We start from the raw sequence: 27,211 nt of genomic DNA on the forward strand, positions 1-27,211 counted from the left end.
TTTGCAAAGCAAGGAAAGGCAATGTAAATAAGCCAATTAAAAAGCACAATGTAGTGAATAAATAGATTAAAGCAGAATTAAAAAGCGAATGAGATAGATAAAACAACAAAACGTTGTCAAAATAACGGGAAGCGAACAGGCGGGCAGCCCAACAACCGGGACTGAGTTTAGTTCGTGTAGAGCGGATCCAAAATGTCATCAGGGGCGAGTCCGTCCTCCAGGGTGCGTTTAATGATGTTTTTAATAATTTGCCTCTGTTTATTAGTCCTGCAACAAGATCTTATGTCGCCTCTTCTGTCAAAACTATTTCCCCTAATGGTTGCAAATTTTTGACAGTCAAGCATCAGATGTTTAATAGTCTGATAGTGACCGCAATATTTGCACGCGGAGGATTTTTGAAACATCCTAGCTTGGTGATCGCCAAATACACCATGGGAAGTTAAGAACTGATTAAAGTAAAAATCGCTGGATACAAAACATTCGTTAACTGTAGGTATCAAATAGTGTGTGTGTCTCCCGTTTGCAGAGCTGCTCCACCTGTCCTGCCATAAAATCCTACTGACCTGCCTCTGTCTATGTTTGACCTGGGGTTTTGTTATGGTGTAGTGAAAGTCCACCCCGCCCAATAAGGTGCCCTTTTTGGCTAAAATATCTGCTTCCTCGTTGCCAGGCTCCCCCGAGTGGGCTTTAATCCAATTGAATAAGCATTGTTTGTTTTGAACAATTTCCTTAATTTCTTCTACAAGAGGGTCTGTTGGGGTTGGGTTTTCAAGGGCCTGCAATGAGGACTTTGAGTCAGAAAAGATAGTGTATTGTTAAAATATTGTTATTGTTTGCCCAATGGGTAGCCAATTTGATTGCCGTAAGTTCGGCGGAGTAGATACTACACTCATTATTTAAACGTGCGGTCTGTTCGTAAATAGTATGGTTATCCAGTTTCACCAAGAAACCACAACCCACCCGATCTTCATTAGCGCCTGTGCTTTCATTGGTCACCTGTTTCTTACTGCCATCAGTGCAGAACTCGTAGCCAACGCCCCTCGGTGAGCCGAAACCCCTACTAACGATCTTTAACTTCGTATGGTCATACACAGGGACTGAGTAAGGTATATAATTTTTAAGTTCATCTGTTTGATAATCGCTGTCGTTAAATTCCTCTGGTGACCAGGTATGTCGTTTAATCGAAATAGTTGCTCTAATTTTTAAGTCAATAGGTATGACTCCTGCAAGTATTTGTAGTGCCTCCGTGCTAGTTGTAGAGTAGCATTTAGTGATGTTGAGCAATGGAATTCTTTGGATAGTTAGGAGCTTCTGGTTTATTTTAACTTTATTCTTATACCACACGGAGGCACCATAAATGATTTTCTTTTCAATAGCCTGCAGGTATATCAATTTCAAGATATTCGGACTAAGTCCCCATGTGGCTCTACTGAACTGTTTTAGTCTGTCATAGAACGTGATGATATATGTTCTTAGATACTCCAGGTGTGGGATCCAGCTCAGCCGAGGATCGAGCACCACACCAAGGTATTTCAGTGTCCTGTCGCATCTTACATAGGCCGTCCTGGTCCCCTCCATTTTTAAGCGAGGTGTTCTCTTAATACATTTCGCGTCTTTGGGGAAGGTTATAAGTTTTGTCTTGTCGGGTGAGAATTTTAATTTGTGACTACCGGCCCAATTTACCATATTTTGAATAATTTCGGTCCCCAGCTTATCGAGACGATAAAGAATGGTGTGCTTCATTAAAAGGAAGACGTCATCAGCAAAGGCCAGTAGTTTGCAATCATTAAAATCAAAACTAGTTAAAAGAGAATCAATTAAAATTAACCATAAAATTGGTCCCAGCTATGATCCCTGTGGAACACCAATATTAGTTGGTAAAATAACAAATTGATCATTAAAATAATAACAGACATGTCTGTTGTTAAGGAAATCGTAAACAAGTGCCAACACCGAATCACTGAGCCCAAGGTTATTGAGGCAGTGCTTCAGGACTTGCCAGTTATCTGTATTAAAAGCAGTCTCGAAGTCCAAGGCTACCCCCACGTTATGTTTCCTCTCACTTTTAACCTGACCTACAAAATCAACCACTGTAACTAAGGCCTCTTTTGTCCCTCTGCCTCTTCTGAAGCCATATTGGTTGGGGTTTAGCTTATTGTTGGATTCCAGAAAATATACTAGACGTTCTGTTAATAGTTTGTCTAAAATTTTTCCCCTGGTAGAGAGCAGGGAGATAGGTCGATAGCTCTGTGGTAGTCGGGGGTCCCTTCCCTGTTTTGGGATAAGGCATACCAGGGCGTTTTTCCAACATGTGGGGAAAATTCTTAGTTGAAAGCATTTGTTGAAGATTGCCCTAAACCAAGATTTATTGCAGTAGTATAATTCTCTGTACACCTCAGCTGGAATGCCGTCAGGACCAGGAGATTTGTTAGGTTTAAGACTTCTGATAACATGATCAATTTCGGGTTCTGTGAATTCGTCCTCCTCAGTACCACTGAGTCTGATATCAACCTCTGGATTATGTATCATTGGAAAATGATGGTTCAGAATGTTATTAATTGAGGTCTTGAAGTCGGAAGTTTCGTTCCCATCACTAGTGACGGTAAGGATATTTTCTTGTGATCTGATGTTCAAGTTTTTTGCAATCTTATATGGCTTCCCAAAAGCCGACTCTGTTGTGAAACTGTCGACATATTTCTTGACCCCTATTCTTTTTTGAAGTCTAATCAGCTTTCTGTATTTTGCTAAATTTGATTTATAATCAATTAGAAATTTTTGTCTTCCAGCAGGCTCCGTGCATGTTTGGAACCTCCGCCTCATGGCTCTTTTTCTAGCTATCGCTAGTTCGTCAGTCCACCAGTAGTTATTTATTTTCCCTTTCTGACCGTTAGATTTGCGGTTTGCCTTTCCACAAATAGCTGCGATATCACTCGTGACGTCAGTGATGAAAGCTTCCAGTTCCGTTTTATCGTTTATTGTATTAGGGCTCTGGTAGGTTTGTTAGGCCGATTTTGAGAGTAATCCAATTTAATTTACTATAATGATAACGTGGCACCCTGTTTTGGTTATAAGAGGTTTACGGGTTTGTATCGAGTGTGTAGGTGCAAGTGAGGAGCTCATGATCGGAGGCAGTAATGATGTCTGCAACACTATAGTGGCTAAAGTGTGTATCATTAGTGATCATGAGATCAATCCAGCTTTGACCCTGAGGTGTACAGTAGGTAGGGGGAGAATTTGGGTCATTCAAAATAATAAGATCAAATTGATTGATAAATTGTAGCACTGGTCCAGACCGGTGCACGGTGCTCCCTCCCCATATAGGTGATTTAGCGTTAAAGTCGCCGGTGATAAGCACTGAGCGGTCAGTAAAACGGGCAGCCAAGGACTGGAGTTTTGAGATATGGAGCTTAATATTATCAGTAGGCGGGATATAAATAGAAACGAAGAGTAATTTTTTACAGCCATAGGTGAAGCCGATGGCTTGAATACACTGCTCGCTGTAGACACTAAAGTCCTCTAAGTCAGTGCGGTTTATAAGTATGGCCGCTTTTGGCTTATGGGCAAATGCATAAATCTTAATATTACTAGACAAGTCGGTGATAATCGATTTCTGGTTGAAGTATGGTTCGTTAATGCCTACGATATCAAGGTTTAGTTCCGAGATGTCTCGGCTAAGTTGGATATTTACAGCCCTGGATCGATGGAGATTGAGGTGACCGAAAAGTAAGGGGGATTGATGACGATTATCCATAATTCGTTCTTTTGGATTGCTGGTCCCTAGCTCGTACTATTTGTGGAAAATTTTTATCGAATGGGCTGTGGTTAACAACATGTGTGGTCCTGTATTTAACGTTGGCTGTTGCACAATTCAGGCAGTGCTCACAGTTTGTGCAGTCTTTTTCTTGGTGTCCGCGCTGCGAACATTTCCTGCAAACCTTTTCCATAGTGCAGTCCCTGGCTAAATGTCCGTGTTCGGAACACTTGAAACACTGCCTGATTCTTAGATGTTCCTGGAAGAAATGCCGTCGCCACCTGATGTTAATTTTGTCCATGTCTATTATTTTGTTAAATGGTCCTGGTTTGACTTCGACGACCCAATTGTTTCTGTTTTTCCCGCCTAGTAGGGGGAATTTGATTTCAACATCTTCACTCTCTGTGGTGTCGTTCTGGTTAACCAGTGCCTCCAGCTAGTCCTCTCTTGTTATATCGTCGTCGACACCAAAGACTATGATGGACGGATTGACAAGTTTTGGTTTTGAGATTTTGTAGTTTTCTTTTATGTCATTGTTGTTAAATTCTTGTTCAAATATCTGTAATTCCTTTTCACTATTAGTTTGGATTAGAACTCCACCTTCCCTTGTTTTGACCAATCTCTTAACACCTATTTTCAGTTTATTCGGATTCAAGGCCCTGATGATGTTACTTTTGGTTTTGTCTGAAGTCACACTACCAGTCGTGGGTTTAATGAGGATAATGTGGTCCTTGGCTCTTGGTGTTTTGTTATTCCTGTACTCGTTGTTCTTGTTGTGCTTCAGTGCGTCTGCATAAGTGCGATCGCCGGTGCATGCCACGTCCATAATTGCGCTTTCAGTGGTGTCTAGTTGGTCTGAGGCACTGTCAAGTTGATGTTCCATGACGGTGAGGTTGGCATCCTGTTTGCTGATGACAACAAGCAGGTCATTTACTGTCTTTAGAATTTCCGTTTTATCCGCCATCGAGATCTTACAGGTTGATTTATGTAGGACATTATAAATTTTTAATTGGAGTTGGGCACTTTCAGTCATAAAATGGGTCTTGATCGGTCCACCCACCCCCCTCCCCATCGCTACCGGACTCCTCACTAATCTCAATCTCCTCAACATCTGTGTTGATTGGAGAGGGCGAAGGCATCGCCTCAGTGGATTCGGCGTTGGCAGTTAAGAGAATAAAATCACAAAAAAGGTAAAGTTAAACACTAATAAATAGGTTAAAAGCAATACGTTAAGGTCGAAACTCAGGCAAAAGCGCTAGAGCCAGGACCAAAATTAAACACTAATAGGTAAGATAGAAAAGCACAATAAAAGTGACAGTGATAAAACCTGAATAACAGTGTAAAAACAGAAATTTGGAAAGTTAATAAAATCCTATAAAATAAACACAGACATGCAATTGTAAAATGCAAGTACAAAATGTAAATTACAAGGATGCAATATTAGGACGACCTCTATGAATTTCATAAAAGTTAGCAAAGGCAGTTGGGATGACCCCTAATAGTTAATTAAGGATTACAAAATGCCCTATCCCCCCCCAAAACATGTAAAAACAGTCAGCGGTCAGATCTCCGCAAAACACTAAAAAGCATAAAAATCAAAATACCAATACAAAATCCAGGTGTGAACAGTCAAAATAAGTCTATGAGCACTGAAGATCACTTACTAGTTGGTCGTAATCATGCACAGCATCGTTAGTGTTGAGAAACGTTAACACCAAAAAACGAAATGGCGCGCCGCCATCTTGGATCGAAAATGAAAAAACTACAGTATTTGAAGGAAATCAGATGAAACACTCACATAAATCACGTCGAAATCCAATTGAAGTTCACTTACGCAAGTGAAAAGACGATCGAAGTCAATATATCCAGACTACTTGTTGATAAGCGCTGCAACAAGCGATTATGGCACAAAACGTAAACACTCCGCCATCTTGCTACGGAATAGTAAATCTTTAATAAAACGCTAATTATTGAACAGATCACCACCAAAATCACAACACGGCACTATTCCATGTCGACAAAACAGAAAATCACAAAATAATTAATGAGAAATTGAAAATACAAAATTATTGGACTTAGAAAAATCTAATGGCAAAAAACGCAACCTCAACCTTCGCGTCTCTCTATAATCTCTTTCAGTTTGTATATAGAAATGTTTTTTGAAAGTTATTCTTTAACCATTTTAAAGAAAAGCTTTGCTTTTGAAATTTAACATGTTTCTCTTTTATTGAACAAGACTTTTAATAAAGTTCAATGCACATTAAGAGAAAAAAATATGAGAAGATAAAAAGTTAAAAGAATAATAAACACGAATGGCATCTGAATACACTTTATTCATAAGAAGTTAAACTGTCAGCACTTCATACACATTGATTGTAATTGTCATTGAGGCATGCAGACATAAGTTTTTCACTATTAACTCTTGTGTTGCCATGGAGATACATGCGTGGTATTGTTGCGACTTTATGTGAATCTATAAGGTCCCCGTTAACTTCTCAACATGGAAACAAATCTGAGAGAAATACACCACAGTAAATAAAATAGAAATAAGTTAATGCTCCATAAGAGACCAGGAACCATTTAATGCATTTGATCGGTCCCCAGCTCCCCCTTCTTGACTTTCAGTAACACTTTCTAGAGGAGAGCAGGCCTCTGCACTGATAAATTTAGTAGTCCGACGTAATGAACATAAACTGCGCAGTAGGGGTTTATAAGAAAGATGTCACAATATTCAGGCTATCAAACCACGCAGTAGGGAAAAAATCGTAAAACGTCACAACGTTAGGACTACTAAATGATTGGATTCTCATGTATGGTAACTTGAGCAGAGGCCTTCTCTATTCAAGGAGATGTTGGAGACCACTGACTTATAGCATATGATCACCTTTTGTTGAAGTTTTTTTTTCTTAAAAAAAAGATGTTAATAAAAGAGTAAAACGAAAATTTGAATCTTAAAAACCTTTTGCGATTTTCTACTAGACCATTCGAAGTTTAATTTTATAACTGCAGATAGAAGGGAAAATCAGTGTTGACAATCTACGATAACTCACAGACAAAGTTTGACCAATAAATAAATAAAAATTATTCACAATGTCCACTCTAGCCCCATATTCACACAAGATCCCCTCATGGTGAGCTATATGGTTAGAAACATGGCATCAATTTGCGAACAACAGTATTTAGTTATATAAAAGCTTATGATTTTATAAATAGATTTAGTGATTTCAGAATATAAATTAGAATGTTTGACATAATAGCATAATAAATGGCACAATTGTGAAGTTTTTATTTCTCCAAAGCAATTTTCAGAAGAAGAAAAAATTATTTTAGGTTTTACGCTTTGTACAGTTTTATTTCACGATCTCTTTCAGCTAATAACTTTAAAATATTTTTCCTAAAATTTTAATAGTATTAATAATAGTTTTAATAATATTTTTTCTTAATTGCACTCGAAAGTGCTGATAAATGTACATTTTATGAAGAAATATCTTGTGAAATCTCCAACATCTTCAACAAAAAAAGTTTTTTTACCGCAGATGGCACCGAATTATGCAAAAGATCCGCTAATCTTAATCCAGACGCAATGCATCATGCAATGATATGAAGTATGAAATCAGAATTCCTGACGAAACAAAAAAAGACTAAACATCAGAAAATTAAAAAAAAATGTCAAGAAAAGTTAAATTTACTAGATGTAAGATACCAACAACAATGAATTTTTCCTTCATAAGTGACAGTAAATTATCTTGGAATCGCTGAACCCAAAGTTATATCATAAAGATTGCAGTTCTCAACACAAGAATATTATTTTTCTCGAAGAAGCTTTAAGAACTTTACTCGATACAAAGTGAAAATTGTAAGTAGCATGTCTTAATAATTATTCTAATAGTGTTTCTTTTTTTTGTAATCTGTAGTATTACATTTTATTTTCGTGGAGATTTTTAAAAGGAGTAACAGAATTAAATTCTTTGTACACGGGCATTTGTAAAATGAAATTTTATAACTGATTTAATTTTTTTTTAAATATATGCCTAATAGGATAGCATATGTTGGGGAGAGGAGGTAGCGTGGAAGTGGAACTAAAGAGGACAACTCTTTAAAAAAACATGCATAATAGGATAACATATATTGGGGAGAGGAGGATGTGTGGATGTGGAACTAAAGTGGACAACTCTTTAAAAAAACATGCATAATAGGATAACATATATTGGGGAGAGGAGGATGTGTGGATGTGGAACTAAAGTGGATAACTCTTGAAAAAACATGCATAATAGTACTTCATATATTGGGGAGAGAAGGATGTGGAACTAAAGTGGACAACTTTTAAAAAAGAAATATGCATAATAGGATAACCTATATTGGAGAGCGAAAGATCACGTCTATGTGAAACGACAACTTAAAATTAAAACATGCTTAATAGAATAACATATGTTGGGGAGAAGAGAATAGTGTGGATGTGAAAATAAGTAGACAGCTCTTTAAAATGGATATCTCTTTAAAAAATGTATAATAAGATTACATATATTGCGAAGAGGGGGATTGTGTGGATGTGGTACTAAAGTCTAAGAATTACATTATATATAAGTCAAATTTTTTAATAAATTTTTCATATTCTCAAAATTATTTTAAACTTTCATGAGCCTAAGAATGACAAAACACTTGATTATCAATTACGAAGTTTAAAAACATAGTTTTCATAGCGAAAAAGTAAAATATGAAATGTTTTTTATTTGCCACTGTATTCATTGTTATTGTTTTAAATATTGTAGGATATAGTGTTATCGTTAATTTGCTCATTACTTATTCATTTTTAATTAGCATTTCTTAACTAACCATTAATTGACTTAAGCATGCATATGAATCTATGGGGCTAATGTGCAAGGCTAGTGTGTAAGATTGATTGTAAGGACAGTTGGCTATCGATTATTCGATTATTGAGATATTTAAATTTTGTTCTCCAAAGTTTAATTCTCTAAAGTAGCTAATTTATTTATGATTTTTTATTTAATTCTTTTAAATTTCTATATTAATGTTATGATTCATACACTGAAGAGCCAAAAAAAACTGGTATACCTGCCTAATATCGTGTAGGGCCCCCGAGAGCACGCAGAAGTGCCGCAGCACGACGTGGCATGGATTCGATCAATGTGTGAAGTAGTGCTGGAAATAATTGACACCAGAATCCTGCAGGGCTGTCCATAAACCAGTGGGAGTAAAAGGTGGTGGGGATATCTTCTGAACATCACGTTGCAAGGCAACCCAAATATGTTCAATAATGTTCATGTCTGGGAGTGGATCCAAGAGCACTCTTCTGAATTTAGACACTTCCGTTGGCCACCAAAATCCCCAGACGATACACGATATTATGCAGGTATACCAGTTTTTTTGGCTCTTCAGTGTATCTGGAAACACCTTGTCTATTTATCTAATTCTTTTTTAATGTTTTTATTCATTTTTTTTGTTGTTGTTATTTTTAGCATCAAGTCAAGGTTAGAAAATAAAGATCTCGAGGGAGAAATTTTCTTCGATAATTTTGGATAAATGGAAAATATTAAAAAAAAAATTCAAAAAAGCATTTAAATTTCGAAAAAAAAAATTTTAATTTTAAAAAAACCTCGTGTTTTGTTCAGAAACAAAAATCTCAACTCAAGTTGCATTTTAGAGGAGCAGTAGAGCGACCCGCATGATATTTTTACTTACAAGTTCAACCGCTAATAATTTCCAAACTAATATCGAATGTTAATTTTTTTTATTCCATTGCAGTCATTGTACGTTTTTGTACATTGTACATTGTCCATTGTACATTGTCTCCACACTTAGTATCTGAGTCATATAGTTCTTGCGCATCAAAAAAAGGGAAAATGTTAAAACACTTTCAGAAAAAAATCCCAAACAGACCCATTGAATTATTTACTAGTCAATATTAAGAAATAAAATTAAGAAACAAATAATAAAAAAACATTGACATGATTAAAAATAATTTTGATCTTTTCAGACACTTTTTTTAAAAAATGAAGCGTGAAGGTTTAAAATTAAAATTGCTCTCAAAATTACGGATAAAAATATCGCCAATAGAAAATTATCATTTTCTAAGTTTCATACACAATTTAATGACGGCCAATTATTCTTCTGTGATAACTATGAAATTGAGAGAAAATAAAATCAAAAGCGAATGCAATAAAAGACATTGTTCATTAACTGAAATAATCTTCAGTTTGTTTGTTTGTGCAAACAATGTATAAGAATTTAATACAGGCTTTATTATTATTTTTTAGCGTGAAGACAACTTATCTGATTCCTTAAACACTTTCCAGAATGAAATTATTATCAGCAAGGCATATCCGCATTATCAAAACTTTGAACTTGTATGCCTGTTTCATTGTTTTGGTAAGACAATAATTTATATCTAATCATTTATTACATTTGACAAAAATATAAGCCATATATAATTCTAGTAAGGCTTTAAAAATATTGGTATTTAACGAATTACAGTACATTAAAAAACAGTTCTTTTTTATAAAAATACATTTATTTGACAATCCCACATAAACTAAACAAAATTATATTAAAATACCCGTAACGGGTTATTAATAACCTTGCAAAATAAATGGAAAAACCCGTAACCCATAACGGTATGAGCCTTAAATTCAAAACAAATACTATTCTCATCAGAAGTCAACAACTCTCTATTGTTCCATAAATTGTCTCGTGCTTTTATTTTTAATTTATCTCGTTATATGTTTTTTTTATTCATGCTTTTGATAGCCAGATATTTTTCTTATATATTTTTAGACTTTATAGTATGCTAGCTAAAACCCCAGCCTCTGCCAAAGAAACAAAGGTTTTTAAGATATTAACGCTGTTTTACAAAGATCTGCCTCCTAGGAAAATAAAAAAGCCATTGTTGAGGAGCTTACACTTGAAGCAATTTTAAATTATTTATATAATATTGCCGTAAAAAATTATCTGGGCTTTAGAACAGACAAATAAGTCAAATATTTTAAAAGTTATTAAACTTTTTTAAAAATCGCCAATTTGATGACATTTTTCCACCTAGATGAAAATTATCGAATTCACTGCGGTATTTCCAGTTTTTACAAATTTTTATGAGCCCTGGTAATGCAGAATTGGAGTAAGGTTTCAAATATTAAAAAATTAGACCACAAATGCTTTTCGTTTTCACTAAACTATGGCTTTTCTCCATATTGACGTTTTGCGCCATTTTCAAACTATGTGTAGACAGGGCTGACTTTAGATAAACTAAACTTGAACTAGCAGTCATGAGCAACAGTTACAAATTTACAGCAGTAATAAAAATGGTATATTATTTGCAAAACAAAAATCATTTCAGATTACGGCAGAGTTTTATTCAAGAGTTCAAAATTACATCTTAACTTTTTAGTGAAAAAAAAACAGCTTTAAAGCATGTTTTACGAACACTGATCATGCTTACATATGTTGAAAAATAAATTGCTTTCTAAGTATAATGCGAAAATATATAAATGTATTTACTCATTTGTATAAACTGTGAAAACATTTTTAAAAAATGTGATAATTTAATTTTGTAAGGTGATTTTCTGATTTGTTCAAAGTTGAAAATTGAATATGAATAGTTGAAAAAAACTTTTTAAACCAAATTATTTTTTCCCCAGAATATTATAAATTTAAATTAATCACGAAATATTATATATTGTATAATATTTCTCTTAGTTCTTGATTTTAAAAATATTTTTTAATGTGTCTTTTTTTTAAACTTTGCAGGGGTTATGTATTGCCATTACCGGTCCAACATTGATCGATCTGACACACATTGTAAATACCGACATAAAAACCATAGCTTTCATTTATGCTGCCAGATCAAGTGGATATATTGGGGGATCGTTTATAGGTACGTTATATGCGCAAGATGTGTTTTCTAATCACAGTCCTTGAAATACTTTTTTAAAAACTTTAATTATAATATAAAACCATTACGATTTACTTTCTAGAGATCTTAGCTCATGATTTATGTATCAATTCGTTGGAAACGATTCAGAAAGATATAAAATGGTTGTCGATTTTAAATTTCAGTGCTATTTTGCAACTCATAATGCCTTTATTTTTGGAACTCAATAAGGAGATGTTCGAGAATATTGCAATCTAATTTCGCTTTACGTTTACCTCCAAATCATTTGTCAATTTCATGTTTTCAAAATTTGATGACAACAACTCTAAGTCATCAGCGTAGTCTAATTCTTCAAGATGAGTTTTGAAATTTCATCTTATTCCAGTTTTTCATCCTCTTAGAGTCTTCAAAACGGGAATAAGATGAACTACAAATTTACCTTAAATTCTTTTTTACATTTATTTTTCTTTTGTTTAATCTTTTTTCTTATCAATTTGCATTTTTAAGCCATTATTTACACATAAATGTATAGCTAAAATAGTAAAAATCAAATATAAGTAAGGGCATATAGCAGTTATTCAGTTTAACCTGCTATTTTTTATTATGAAAGAAATATTAGTCATTTTTTAGAGTGGTAAAAATGAGGTTTGTTTGTGAAGAAACAAGGGATCAGGTAATCCAGTTGAAAACAAGTGTATAAAATTTTTAAAAACTTGTTAACAGCTTGTAAACAGCTGTTAAAATGACAACCATATAATTTTTATTATTTTAAAACAGAGCTATAGTAATAGTATATCAATATAAGAGTCTTTGTAAGCATTACTATGATTATGTTTTTTTCATTAAAAATGTCAAATACTATCAATCTATCTTCTTAACCAACAATTCTTTTAACGTTTTTTTTTTCTTCTTTTCGGTAGGTGGTATCATCTTTGACATGTTTTCTAGAAAGCAGTTTATTTTAACAATTGGGCAACTTATTACCTCCATAACTATGTTTGGAGTTCCATGGAGCAGAGAAATTAAAACTCTTACCATATGGATGGTAGTAAATGGCTTCACGTTAGGAGCATTAGACACAGGTAGTCTTAGTCTAGCCCAGTTTAAGTCTTTAGTCTTTAAACTTTTTTTTACGGTGTATCAGTCTTTTTAATACTTTAAGAACTATATCAATTGTTGTACTATTGAAAATCTCTCTTGGGTTGCTATTAATGATTGAGGTGAATAGTGACAATTGTATTATTATTAAACAAGGATTGAAGGGAATGAGGTAATATTGTGAAAAGTCACACTTTTTCAAAGGTGACATTTGTATTACAAAGTGTTCCTTAGTACTGTTTACAGATAGGCTCGTTTCAACTTTTCGGAATTTCCACCAGATAAGAGTACTGTACAAATAAAGGATCGAGTACATTGGAAGTAATTGTAAACTATTTTAAATAATAAGTATGTGACTATTTAAATGACGTAAATGCCTCTCTAAGATGGCTTGATCATGTATGCAGACATGAAAAGGAAAACACTGTGAAGAAAATAACATTCCAATTGCATGAGAGAAGTGGCTGGACAATGTAATAAAGTAATTGAAGAGCGTTAGTGCAATGTCAGTGTATGGAAACTTACTGATTCTTTGGCTATGAATAGGCTGCTGGGCTTAAGAGGGAAAAGATGAAGAGAAGTACAATATATATAGAAATGTTTTCGTACTTAAGAGAGACTCTTCTAAGTATGGTTTACTATTATAGTTCCCCATGCCTTTCAAGTATGAAATGATAAAACAGGAAAAATGTTTAGTGTTCAAACTTCGAAGACTGATTATAAGAATGAACTCATAAAGTTTTTTTGGGGAAGTTTTAATTTTAGTTAATTCATACAACATAGTCCCATAAGCAAAGGTTCCCTACACGCCACTGATAACTTTTTGCCTTATCCATTCAAAAATTTTACTTTAAAAATACAAAATTTTTAATATTGATTTAATTTTCAAGAGCAAATGTTTGCTGTTTTAACATGTGAGGTAATGACAACGGTCCATTCTTGCAGCCCCTACATTTTCATCTATGATTTCGTTGTACCAACCTGATATGGTTTCGATGGACTAACCTAACTTTTGATGGACTAAGCTGTCCTTGCAAAACCTTTCCTTCTTGCTGATTACTCTGAATTAGAAAAGTCTAACAGTAATATGATTTGAACTGTTAATGATACTGATTACCTATTTCAAACAGGAGTAAGGTTTTCAAATGCAACTATAGACCCTTAACCGAAATATCCCAACTGACCTATGCATATATGAGCATTGAATCCATATCTTTTCCAGATACCCTCCTATTTTTTACTTTGTCAGTCATATCACTAATCGATGAAAGTAGTAGAAAACCTGAAGAAACAAAATCTGGCAATAGAAGCTCTGGATTATTTATTAAATTAGATGTATTGATAATTAATATTAATTATTTTTCTAGAGACATTATATACTAAAACTAAAGATAATATTATGAGAAACTAACATTTTAAAGGCTAATTTAAGAAATAAAACGACAAAGTTTTTTTTTCTTTTAAAAGTTTCAATTTTGTTGATTTGATACAGTTGAATTTCCTTAGGAAAAATTCTTCCGCACAGCAGCAATTGATTCTGATTTTGAGCTTTCTAAAATGTGCAAAATTATAAAAATGCTAATTTTTTTTTTATCTCGCTTTAATTTTCAGGTGGAAATGTTTGCTGTCTAAACCTGTGGGGTAAGGACAGTGGACCATTCTTTCAAGCTCTACATTTCACGTATGGCTTAGGTGGATTGATAGCTCCTCTCGTAGCAGCTCCTTTCCTTGGTGATTACTCTGAATATGAACAATTGGGCGGCAATATGACGCTAGCTGCCAATGATAGTGGCTACCAAGTTCCAACAGAAGCAATGTTTTTAAATGCATCAAGTATAACTTCTACTGAAATACCCCGAGTCACCTACGCGTACATGAGCATTGGAGCCATATCGTGTTTTGTTACGCTTTTGTTTCTTGTGATGTCAATCATATCACCAATCGATGAAAGCGGTAGAAAACCTGAAGAAACAGCATCTGGCAATAGAAGTTTCGGATTTACAGCCGTCATCGTAATTCTAACAACTATCTTAATCCAAACTTCAATGGGTACTGAAGTTGGCTATGCCCAAATGTTAACTACTTATGCCGTTAAAGGACCACTGCATCTAACTCCAACTACTGGAAGTTACATGACTTCAACCTATTGGGCTGCATTTACAGTTGCAAGGTTCGCAGGAATATTTTTGACTATTAAATTTAGCCATTTAACTATATTAGTGTTTGATGTCATCGTAACGTTCCTTGGTGGACTAGTTTTATTATTTTTTGCCACTCACTACGATTGGGCTCTTTGGGTTGCTTCCATATTTCTTGGAGTTGGAATAGCATCTTTTTTCCCAGCATCAGTGAGTTGGATTGAAAAATATATCAATATCACAAACAAAATTGCTTCAACATTTCCTATTGGAGCAGCTGTGGGAGAAATGCTTATTCCTTACGCAATCAGCTATTTTATGGAAAAGAAGCCAGAAGTTTTTATTTATGTAGTTGTTGTAAGTTGCTCTATAGCAATTATTGTTACTTTTTTCATGTATTTAATATTAAGAAATACACCTGATAAATACACGATAAAGAAAGGTGTTGAAAATTCTGCATATGTTGATAAGGAAAGTCATATATAGTATAATTTTAGAAATGCAATAAATTAAAAACTCCTCTTGTTTTGAAAATGGTTATAAATAAAGTATGTAAATAAATTAATTTAGTTTATTAAGCTTTATTCAATTTAAAAGGAAGCATAAATTTTATTTTACCAAAGCTAAATAAAAATGAGAAAAATGACACACAATGAAACTAAAAATTTAAATTTCGATGTTCAAAAATATTGAAAACTGCCCATCACCATGGGAGGAACCTCAGAAGAACAATTGTACCTTATTTTTTGAAATTTCCTAAAAGGTGTGAATAAGAAAATCAATTATTTATTTTATTTTATTACCGTCTTTGAACAACCGACCGAATTTTCAGTTTACGGCTACCATTGTTCAACTCCGCTGTCTCGTAATTTTGAACCCTATCCAATTTGAATATTATTATATATATCTGTGTGCGTGCGTGCGTGCGTGCGTGTGTTAAGATAAAATGAGCTTGCAGGAATGCTTAAAGGATGGAATGTGTCAAAATACTTTGGGCACCATTGCTATATGCGTTATTATATTCTCATATACTGTTTACTATAATGTTATATTCTGATTTTTTTTACATTTTGATAAAAATTGTTTTAATGTACACTTTTTATTTAAACTTCAAAATGATCTTTGTTATTTTGCAAGTACAGGTAAATTAATAAATCACATTGATTAGAATTATATAACAATCTGAAGTAATACAAAATAGTAAAAATTGCTTCTAATGTTTATTAAATATTACTTTAAATGAATTTTTACACAATAATATGAACAATTATTCATAAATGAAACAAGTAAATGTCAGTAATAGATTAATCTTAGCAACTGTCAGCAAAATTTTTTCTGAATCTCACAATTTTTTTAGGAACTTCATGTTTCTTTTTTTTTTACTTATTTATTTAATGTATTATTTGTTTTACATATTTTTTTCCTATTTATTAAATTTACATTTTTTTTTTTTTTTTTTTTTTTTTTTTTTTTTTTTGAAGATTTTCAAATAATATTTTTTTACAAAATTCATGGAGAAAGTAAGTCAGACAAACGACAAAATACGAAATATAAGATACATACGAAGAAAGATAGTTTCAAAAGAGATGAATTTTTTAAATCTACTTATTGGATTTTTCGTAAATGGCACTTTTCCATTATAGCCTGCAATTGTATAACATTTTGATTCTTCGTGAGTCCAACACGGACATTGATGTTTTTTCGTGAACCTCGGGAAGTGTCCTTCCATCTTTGGCCACCATGCTGTGAGTCCATTCCTTAGCAAAAGATTTACTACCATACAGCATAATAGAGCTGAAGTCAAATTCAGTCAGCAGTCTGTTTTCCTCCGGATGAAGCTTTCTAAAAGCATAGTACCAATCTGTAGACAAAAAATAATTATGTGATTATTTTATTTTATTTTATAACCGTCGTTGAACAGCCGACCCGATTTTTGGGTTTACAACTACTAATGTTCAACTCCATAGCCATGTAATTTTGAATCCAATCCAGAAGACGAGGGAACTCTTGGATCAAGTATTGGGAGAAATTTGCCTTCGTGAAGGACTTTTTGAGGGAACTAACCCGCATTTGCATTACATGGAGAGAAAGACCACGAGAACCGCCCACAGTAAGCCTAACGGCGAAGGGAATCTAACTTATGATCCATCTACCACCGAGGATATTTTACGTCAGCACTGTGGTCGGAGCAAGCCATCGCTGGATTCGAAAGCGGTTCACCTCATTGGAAGGCGAACGCTCTATCCCCTGAGCTATTGCGGCTCAATAATAATGTGGTTATAGCACTTTTCACTTCTTTGGGAAAAAATCTCGCTGAATTTGCACTGCATTTTTTCCCAGTTTTTAATTTCAAGACCCGGTATCGGGTAACCCGACCAGACCAATTTTACTGGATATCTAGTGATGATTAACATTCATTTAAATTTGACTGAATTATAATAACTTTAAAACTAATCATTATAGTATTTATAATTTTGGAAATCCATGTATGAAGTTAGAATAATTGTTTAGACATGACAATTATTGCAGATTTACTCAGTGTAGAATTTTAACCCCTTATCGATCGGTTAATTTTCAAGAAAACGGTCATAAAAGTGCCTATTTTTTATCCCTGAAAACTGATTAGTGCTGACATCTAGTTTAAAATAAACTAACTATCTTTAATTACCTTAAAAATATCCCGGTACTGTCACTTGGTGTGTAAAATGAGAAATAAAATGCTTTCCGGGCAAAAGAAATGAATTAGTTTTATTCTTATTGCGCGTTACTACTGAACACTTCAGCCCGGAAATATCACGGGAGCGAGAAATAGAGGGCGAAACCTCATCCCGTCATTTTTTCGGGATCGGGTTAACTGAAGGTTTTTTTTTGTTAAATAGGACATTTTCGGGGCAGAAAGGCATCCACTTAGAAAAAGGACATAAAAATTCAGAAAACTATTTTCATTAAATTAATGTAGTTAAATAAATCCAAATTTATAAATAAGAAATTAAAAAAATAGTATTTTTAAAATTAATTATAGAAAGAAGCGATATACAACCATTGGGCCTTTCATACTAAATTTGCTTTCCTCAAATGAATGAATGCAATAATTGGATTTTATGATATGAGTTTGAAAGCTTTCACAGAAGTATAATAGAAAACAATAACAAACAGAACTTAAATATTTTCTTACTAGTGACATATTGATTATTCTAATGTTATAACTGATTCAAACTTCATTGAAAATTAAGTTCTATGTAAATAAAAGCAAATGTTAAAAAAACGAGACAATTGTTTTCACAAAAATCAATGAATATTTTAAAACTAGTATTTATTTTGAACACAAAAAAAACTTTTAATCTTTACATTGCTAAACAAGAAACGCATTTGAAAACATTTTATCACATTTTCAGTATTGGTTGATTTACGTTTAATACTGAAAAAAAAGCATGTATAAAAGAAAATACAGTACGAAATTAAAATTTAAAAGCATGTAATAATTAATTCGCATGTAAGTTAATTAGGTTCGTGACAAAATACGACATTTTAAAATTACGACATCTTTAAAATGTCGTTCTTTATTTTAAAATTCACTTACCTGGTTGAATATTTTCCCAATTTATTGTGAGATATTCATCTCTATCTGATCTGTTATGCTCATGCTCAAAACCAATTGCATGCATGAGTTCGTGCACAATTATTCCGAAGTTTTCACATCCATATCCAAGAGAAAGCTGATTTTCTCTTCCGATTCTTCCCCAATTTGAATAACATCTAAAAAGAAAATAAACCCATTTTAAACCCATTTCACCTCCATATCCAAGAGAAATCTGATTTTCTCTTCAGTTTCTTCCCCAATTTGAATAACATCTAAAAAGAAAATAAACCCATTTTAAACCCATTTCACCTCCATATCCAAGAGAAATCTGATTTTCTCTTCAGTTTCTTCCCCAATTTGAATAACATCTAGAAAGAAAATAAACCCATTTCAAAAATTAAAAATCATAACATTTCGTAAGTTATAGCCTTAATGTTCTTCGAACATTAAGGATAGGCCGGGATAGCCTGGTCGGTAGGGCGCTTGGTCCATGTCCGAGAGTTAATGGGTTCGAACCCCGCCGGCCGAAGACTCCTTGTAGTAAAATGACTTATGCACGTTAAAATTCTTCGAGTCGCAAAAGTCCTCCACGTTCCCATAACAAATCAACACCTCTGGGGGTACTGGATTGGAGACCGATCGTTCTCTGATTCAGGTCAAAATTACGATCTGTGGATGAATGAATGGGTCCGCCCTATAAACGGGTGCGACGTACGGTGTGGCAGAAGTCGAATTCTTGGCCGTAGATGGCGCCACTGGAAAACAAGAGCAGTCGCACCCCCTCTGCCTAAACAGGCATACGTCAACAACAACATTAAGGATATATTTTGTAATTATTGGGATAATTAACCTAATTGACTGAGTTGCTAAATTGCTTGTTTTCACCATGACAGGAGCCTGATATTCAGATCACGTGCTCTTTCCAAAAAAATTGAAAATTAAAACCAAAAAGTTTCATTCCGATATTTTGTATTTCCGATATTTTGTCCGAGTTGATCCAGTTATTTTGTAACAATCGTTAGTAAGGGATAACTAGCTCATTAGACAGTATACACGTTTTCACGAAACAGAAATCTAAAATTTGGAAATTGAGTTCTTTATGAGATAAATAGAAAAGCTGAGAAAATTTCATTTAGATATTTTGTAGTTATCGGGACAATTAGGGGAAAATTTGGCTAATTGACACGTTTTCACGATAAATTTCTCGAATTTGGACCATGTGTTCTTTATCAGAATAAAAGAAAAACTAAAAGTGTTTCATTTTGATACTTGTGACTATCGGTGTAAATGAAGATCCATTAGCCCAAAATTGACAGTAATTGCAAATAATACATTTTTACCGCGATAGAAATTTTAAATTTAGACCACGTGCATTTAATTACGCAAATAGAGAAACCAAAAAGTTTCATTTCGATACGTTGAAAATATGGGGGTAATTAGACTGATGGAGTGATTAGATTAATTGACAGCTATGTTTAATAACATATTCTTTCGTATTACCAGGATGTGTTCGGCGCAGCATAGCCTATTAAGGCCTTTGTGCCATTAAACCGAGAATTGGTGAATTCATGCAAGTTGATGACAATATGGAACCGCGAAGTGGTGAGTATGTTTGGGAAAACGTAACTGAGCACTGTTGATCGCATTGGTAGTAAGAATTTTATTTTTTATTTTATAACCGACGTTTAAGAGCAGACCCAATTTCTGGGCCTACGACCACTAATGTTCAACTCCGTATCCTTGTCATTTTGAACCCTATCCAGAAGACAACAGAACTCTTGGATCAATTATTGTGAGAAATTTGCCTTCGTGGTTGACTTTTTGATGGAACTAAGCTCAATTTGCGTTACATGCAGAGGGAAACCACGTAAAACTCCCACGGTTAGCCCGACAGCAAGGGGACTCTAATCCATGATCCGTCTACCACTGTATATATTTTACGTCAGCACTCTGATCGGTACGAGCTGGCTGCTGAATTCATATCGACCAGCCCTGGCTGGGATTCGAACCCTGTTCACCTCATTCGAAGGCGAAAGCTCTATCCCCTTAGCCACCCAGGCTCTTTTATAATATTTGAACGATCCCCAGGTTTTGATGATCTTAATTAATCTAAATGATATTAATCCTTCCTTAATTGTGATTTGTTAGATTTCAATAACGTTTTTGATTTTTTCTTGCCTGAAATGTCAATTTGCAACGCCGAATATGTAAGTAATTTCCTTTCATTTTCCAAGAATTTTAAAAAATGTGTATAGATTAATGGACAACCTGTATATTTCGAAAGTCGATTACTCTTAATTTACCATCACTTACCCCGTATGTCTGAAAATCTTAACGTAATCGTGCTCGTAAGACCTTTCGACAAAATTAATACAGCTGTGGTCTTCAATGTGTTTCATGGCATTTCGAATTTCCTCTCTCAAATATTCTGAAATATAAAAAAAATTAAAAATAATATGTATTAACAATTCTTATCCATACTTCAATAACCCCTCCCCCGAAAAAAAGAATATCGCAATACGAGTTTCAAAAACAGTTAAAATTACTTTTTTTTATATTAGCTTTTCTTAAACTGACGTACCCACTTTTTAGTTATTTTTTCTACTAACACAAAACAAAATTAACATTTTGAATAAAGTCTAAGTGTTTTATGTATAAATTATTTATAACATTGTTCACGCTCAGCATTTGCCACCTCGCCAAATGCGATAAAATCATAAATTCGACGAAACAAACTGTGTTTTGGCGAAAATATTAGCCAACGATTTTTTCTACCGAAAAGAAAAATATATATTCTCCTAGATCCTGAAAATTGCATCAATATGAATTTTTCCGAACAAATCTTGTATTTTTAATTCGATTACAGTGATTTCCCTTAGATATGTTGCATAACTAATTGGAATTATATTAAGTCCAGATAACATAAGCAACAAACCAGATTAAGTGAGCACTTAAAAAAAAATTTACATATTTAAACGCTCATTGCCGGATCACGCGATATCACGTGAAAAATTCTTCCCTTTAGTTTGTGCCAATAAAGCAGATTAAGTGGTAGCCCTAGATGCATATTATCATTCAACTATTTTTTTAGAAAATATGTGTTCTCATGACAATTGCATATTGTTCATTAAAACTTCACTTAGATTTTATCTTTACAGATAATCACTTCTCAATGATAGATATAGTATAACCACCTGGGCCGGGATAGTCTGGTTAGTAGGGCTTTGGGCCCATGTCCAAGAGGCCGTGGGTTCGATCCCTTTAGGCCAAAGACTCCCCGTGTAGTAAATGGTGACTGATGCACGTTAAATCTGTCGAGTCTCAAAGTCCTCCATGTTCCCATAACAAATCAGTACCTCTGGGGGTACTGGATTAGAGATTGATCCTTCTCTGATTCAGGTCAAAAATACGATCTGTGGATGAATGAATGGATGTATGAATGGGTCCGCCCTATAAACGGGTGTGACGTATGGGTGCGGCAGAAGTCGAATTCTAGGCCATAGATGGCGCCACTGCGAAAACAAGAACAATCGCACCCCCTCTGCCTAAACAGGCATACGTCAACATCAAACGACAACAACAAACTATTAATATTTGGCTAATTTACTGACTGCATTTGAAGTCCTTAGCGCTGGCCCTGTTTTATATATATTTAACTAGGCTTAAAACACAGATTCAATAACTGAACAATTGAACTTTTTTCCTTTTTTTCCTTCTATAGATCGTAAGCTGATATGCTTATAGCTCATGGTGACTGCTCATGAAATTTTGTGTGGAAAATCTTAAAGCATTTAGGCACTTTTAAAACAAAAATACTAATACGAATAATAATAAAATATTAATACTAATAATAATAAATATACTAAAATTAATAATAAAAAATAATAAATATACTAAAATTAATGATAAAAAAATAATAAATATACTAAAATTAATGATAAAAAATAATAATATAATAAAACAATCATTTTAAAAATAATAAGCCTAATAAATGAATAAAATAAAATTTTTATATCCTAGAGTAAATTGCGTTGAAATAAGCCGAAGATTGGTTCAACAGTCGCAATAAAAAACTTTTTTCAGCTCACACCAGATAGTGAGGAATCTTTTTTTTAGTAAATTCTAAATCAAATGTTGATCATTTTTGACTATAGGATAACAGTAAGTGACGTAGAGTGGGTATCTCGATCCTGATTGGTTGATGAAACATGGCATTTGTTTACGTTAACAACTGCTCCTTCCATTCTATTTCAAGTAAACCAAGCCCGTCAAGTATCAACTCTCTTAAGCGACACATTCTATATTCTTACACAAAGATTTAAATTATTTCACTATATATTTCGTACTTAGCGCAAAACTGGCACGAAGTCAAGTAGAATGTAAACATACTGATTATGCATTGAAGTTACGAGGTACACAAAACAAAAAATGCATCACGATTACAATAAAATGCATCAACAAATAATAAATTTTACGTAAAAAAAAAAAGACGTTAAAGAGAAAAAATTACATTTCGACAAATTTGATGTGCGATATACGGCATTGTATTTAATTAACTTCAATTTAATTATCATTCCAACTTGTATGGAGAAACTTAACTCGACTTTAATACGTCATCTTGTTCGTAAACGATCAACTGGCTCTGTGTATCCGTGATCGTCTTCTTCTCGAGTCGCGAATTCTCAATTACAAATGAAATTTTATAGAATTTTAACAGGTATCAAACTTATTTTTTCCGTTTAAAAATGAAAATCAATTTGGAAAATGCTCTAGTAAACTGCAATCCATAATGCATGAGTTACCTAATTCTGGCGATATCACATAAGGAACAACTGCTCCAGGCCATAACTGAGAGTCACGTGGTACAGCATTTCGATCCTGTAGAATTAAAAATAATTCACAAAGTGTTTAATCGAAATGTAAGAAAATCTTTTTACCATAAATTATAATTATCAGTGGACATTATGTATTTTTTAGAGAAAAAATTTCATGCTATACTTTTTTGATAGGGAAATTAATTATTTATCAATAGCAGAGATTATTCACTTTTTTATCCTTATATGAAATATGGAGCCTCTTTTCAACATCTAAGTGATTTTTTTTCTTTTTTAGTGATTGCATATAGTTGCTTACTGATTGATTTCAAATTTAAATTTTACATAAGAATGTAAGATCTTTTCATTTCATTGATTTTTTTTTCCTTATTTCCTTATTATAAGCAATTTTCTAATGTAATTTTTTTTTTGTTAATTAAAAAAAAACAAGTAAAACGTGATATTATAATAAAATATTCAACTCACTTTCGCGGGTTTCGAAAAATAAAAAATTATTTACTTTATCTTAATTAGTTAATGATACTGCTAATCTCTTTTAACTCACGAAAAAAAAGTGAATAAATAAAAGAAAAAAGAATTGGTTTCCTTAGAAAAAAAACTATACAGTCACCATCTTGTTTTTTATTGCTTTAGAATAATTAGTTTTTACAGTTTGATCGTTGTATACAAAGAAACTTTTTAAAAAAGTTTTGATATGTTCTATTGTCTCTCTTAAATCTGCTTATTTTTATCGCTTGAGTGGCATCAATGCTTAAAATCACAAACTCATATTTAAACATTAACTTAAAAAAGTGCCATATGTAATCTCAGAGATAAATTTTTGTTCTTTACTACTTTCACTGCTGACATGGAAGTACAATATCTTTTAGTTTCCTATTTACAAATTGATAAATTTAAGAAACTCCATATATCTCACCTTGTTTGAATGAATGCCTAATATATCGCCTTCAAATAGACCCTCATTGATCAGAGGATTATAGAATTCTGAAAAACATTTTAAATAAACTTGCAAAGATTAAAATATATATATATATATATTATTGAAACATTGGCGTGACAAACAGTGTTCAAAATTAAAAACGGATCCACTTTAATAACTTTTGATCTAATGATCTAACTTCACGCTCTAGGACTCATTCGAATGGGTAACTTCAAGTATACTAATAATTAGTGCAGACGATATTTTAAGTTACGAAATCAGACACAAGAATGTTCTTTCGCTGAATAAACATACTTTTTTTCAAGGATTCGGATTTTTTTGCACATAATTATAAATTTCATTTATAATAATCCCATGGAAAAAATAATTTTTGATACATATTTATCATTTTTCATTATTTTATTTACTATGAAGTCGAAATATGAAGTCGAATATGAAGTCAAAAAAATTTTGAATAAATTGTCTTTGGATGAATGAGTGACAGCTTCCTTAACCAAACAATTGTGACCATATTTCTCAGATTGCGGCTACTCCCCATATTTTAAAAGTCAGAAATCCAAATCTGTCGAAAAAAAGATATGTTTATTAAGAGAAAGTACATTTTTGGGCCCGATTTCGCAATTTAAAATATCGTCTGCACTAATTAATTAGCATATTTGAGGTTACCCTTTCGAATCATTAGGAATGAGTCCTAGAACGTGAAAATCTGATCATTAGATCAAAAATTATTCAAGGTGGTCCGCTTTTTATCTTGTGCACTGTACAACGCAATGATAAAATAAATTGTACTCCATATTCCTTGCCATCATCAGTTCTTCTAAGGGAAGCCTTAAACTCTTTTCAAGATTTTGATTTTACGTTTGAAAATACATTTCCATCGTTGAGCAATGTTGTATCATTTCCTTGTCCAACAATTTTCCGTTTTTATTAGCAGTGTTGGCCGCCTAGACCATGCACTTTAACGCTATTAGAGTTTTTTGAAGTCTAAGGTTACGCCAATAAAATCAATTTGAAGCAGAATATTGTTGATGCTGCACTCAACAAATTGATTTTATAAATTAATAAACTCAATAAATTAAAGCAAAACGACCCTTGGAAATTTTGATAAGAGAGTTCACATGTATAGAGATTAACATATGCAAAGCCCTTTCGCCATTACCTGATATTCTATTCCATACATAATCCAATACTCTATACTTAAACAATCGATAAGAGATTCATTTTTTTTTAAAAATAAAAACAAAACGTTTTCTATCAAAACTACTTCTCTCGTGAATTTTGGCATACACTTTACTTTTCTTGTACAAGTTAATTTCTGTAGAAATATTTGATTTAAATAAGGTCATCAACATCGAAGTTATATTATTTTAATTTAGTTAAACTACATTCAACATGAAACGCATTATATTAGGTGAAAAAGTTTGTTGAATTTTGAATAGTGAAAAATTAAACAGATTTTATTTCATGCCCTCATTTTTAAAATAAATTTTGCATTAGAATTCACCAAACTTTTGTGAAACTTACTTTGGCGAAATTCATTTTCTTTTTCCCAAAGATCCTTCCCAAATGTTTTATTCCTAAAACACTCTTTGAATAGTAACGCTTTATTTTAAACCTGAAATATGATTTTATCTCAAACATGTAAAATGGGAAAATGTGGATAGAATTTATCAAACCTAATCGATTATTATAGATTTTTAATTTTACAGATTAAGGTTTTATTCTGTATGAATTTATAGATTTTCCTGGATGTTAGTTGCCCATTCACTAGTTCTTCTCATTTCCTTCGTATTCTTCCCTTCTGTTACCTTTCATATAATAATAATACTTAGAAGCAATATTAATTCAAAATTAAATTCTTAGACAGTGAAGTGGGTGTGGTGGGTTATTTGGGGAGGGGAGGGAAGCACATCCTAATTATCGGTTTAGGGTCGCAGTTTAAAAAAGTTACTGTTCCAGAAAAAAACTGCGCAACGCTAAGGTATAATATTAACATCAAGCCGTAATATAGTGCAATTTTCTTTAACTTTAACAAAGTGTTAACTCACGATTATGATGCCGTACATTTTTACGCGATATGGTGCATTTTGCTTTAACCTTAATAAGGTGTTAAAATGCATAGTGTAATTGAATTTAAAAACACGATAGTATAGTTAAACTTAGAGGAATTTTAAAGTTACAGTAAAATTGAATCATAATATGGCTCAACACGATCTAACATTTTTAAAACTGTAGAAACTCCTGTTCTAATCTATAAATATAGATAGCGAATTCATTACCTTTTAATCCGCTTGCCAATGTAAAGACACTCACGATTATGATGCCGTACATTTTTGAGATCATTTTGGTGTGTGATAAAGTTAAAAGTCAGGACTCTATATTGGTGTATAGTTAATTTAAATAACTTTTTATTATTATTTTTTCTTCTAAAAAATGCATAAATCACAGTATTTTATCTGACAGTGTTTGAGAATATTATCTATTGGATGAGAAAAGTCAAATCTGTTCTGTGCAAGAGACTGTGATTTCAAAAGAAACGATACGTAATTAAAAATGCAAACAGATAAATGCATCAGGTAAGCAGATATTTTTTTTTAAAAAAAAAAAACTTCCTTTAAAAAGGAGCAGCTCTTTTTTATTTTTTAAGTGAAACATTTTGTATTGCATTTGAAAATGAAAAAAAAAAACTAGGAGGTTTTGTCATCTACTTGCTTCGTGCTCATTTTACGTTAGCGGTCATCTATATTTCTCATTGGAAAAAAAAATCCTTTATTCCACTTTATTATTATAACCAATTAAGCCACAATGCTCTCCTCCTTATTTCTCTTAATTTTGAATCCAATTAACAATGCAAGTTGAAAAAAAGCCATGTTGGAGATCGTTTTGAGCGAAATTTACAAGCACAAAAACCTCACTAGTTTGGCTAGCGTCAACGAAATTTTTAATCCTTGACCACTGGGAGTGGTTTTTGTCAGCATTGTGGT

General features: G+C 32.9%; 4 protein-coding genes across 4 annotated transcripts; 1 reads left to right on the forward strand and 3 right to left on the reverse strand.

The window, feature by feature from the left end:
- Nucleotides 1-167: 167 nt before the first annotated feature.
- On the reverse strand, nt 168-1,578 carry LOC122271527 (uncharacterized). The gene is made up of 2 exons (XM_087166741.1): nt 961-1,578; nt 168-776 (listed from the first exon to the last, which is right to left on the reverse strand). Exons 1-2 carry the CDS (start codon nt 1,576-1,578, stop codon nt 168-170), a joined length of 1,227 nt encoding a protein of 408 aa, XP_087022867.1.
- A 1,498-nt stretch (nt 1,579-3,076) lies between these two features.
- On the reverse strand, nt 3,077-3,751 carry LOC139425294 (uncharacterized). The gene has a single exon (XM_071179266.1). It carries the CDS (start codon nt 3,749-3,751, stop codon nt 3,077-3,079), a length of 675 nt encoding a protein of 224 aa, XP_071035367.1.
- A 3,649-nt stretch (nt 3,752-7,400) lies between these two features.
- On the forward strand, nt 7,401-15,437 carry LOC107441039 (solute carrier family 60 member 1). Its single transcript, XM_087165496.1, has 5 exons — nt 7,401-7,607; nt 10,027-10,138; nt 11,513-11,639; nt 12,557-12,718; nt 14,346-15,437. Exons 2-5 carry the CDS (start codon nt 10,067-10,069, stop codon nt 15,356-15,358), a joined length of 1,374 nt encoding a protein of 457 aa, XP_087021622.1. The 5' UTR covers nt 7,401-7,607; nt 10,027-10,066; the 3' UTR covers nt 15,359-15,437.
- Nucleotides 15,438-16,444: 1,007 nt separating this feature from the next.
- Nucleotides 16,445-26,661, reverse strand: LOC107456489 (astacin-like metalloprotease toxin 5). The gene is made up of 6 exons (XM_043056817.3): nt 26,507-26,661; nt 24,204-24,271; nt 23,255-23,330; nt 20,766-20,880; nt 18,453-18,628; nt 16,445-16,733 (listed from the first exon to the last, which is right to left on the reverse strand). The coding sequence occupies exons 1-6, from the start codon at nt 26,568-26,570 to the stop codon at nt 16,510-16,512; spliced, it is 723 nt and encodes a 240-aa protein (XP_042912751.1). The 5' UTR covers nt 26,571-26,661; the 3' UTR covers nt 16,445-16,509.
- Between the last annotated feature and the right edge of the window lie 550 nt (nt 26,662-27,211).

The sequence above is a fragment of the Parasteatoda tepidariorum genome, chromosome 6 (genome assembly GCF_982258835.1).
Source record: "Parasteatoda tepidariorum strain Cologne lab strain chromosome 6, Ptep-v5.0, whole genome shotgun sequence".
Classification (NCBI taxonomy): Eukaryota; Metazoa; Arthropoda; class Arachnida; order Araneae; family Theridiidae; genus Parasteatoda; species Parasteatoda tepidariorum.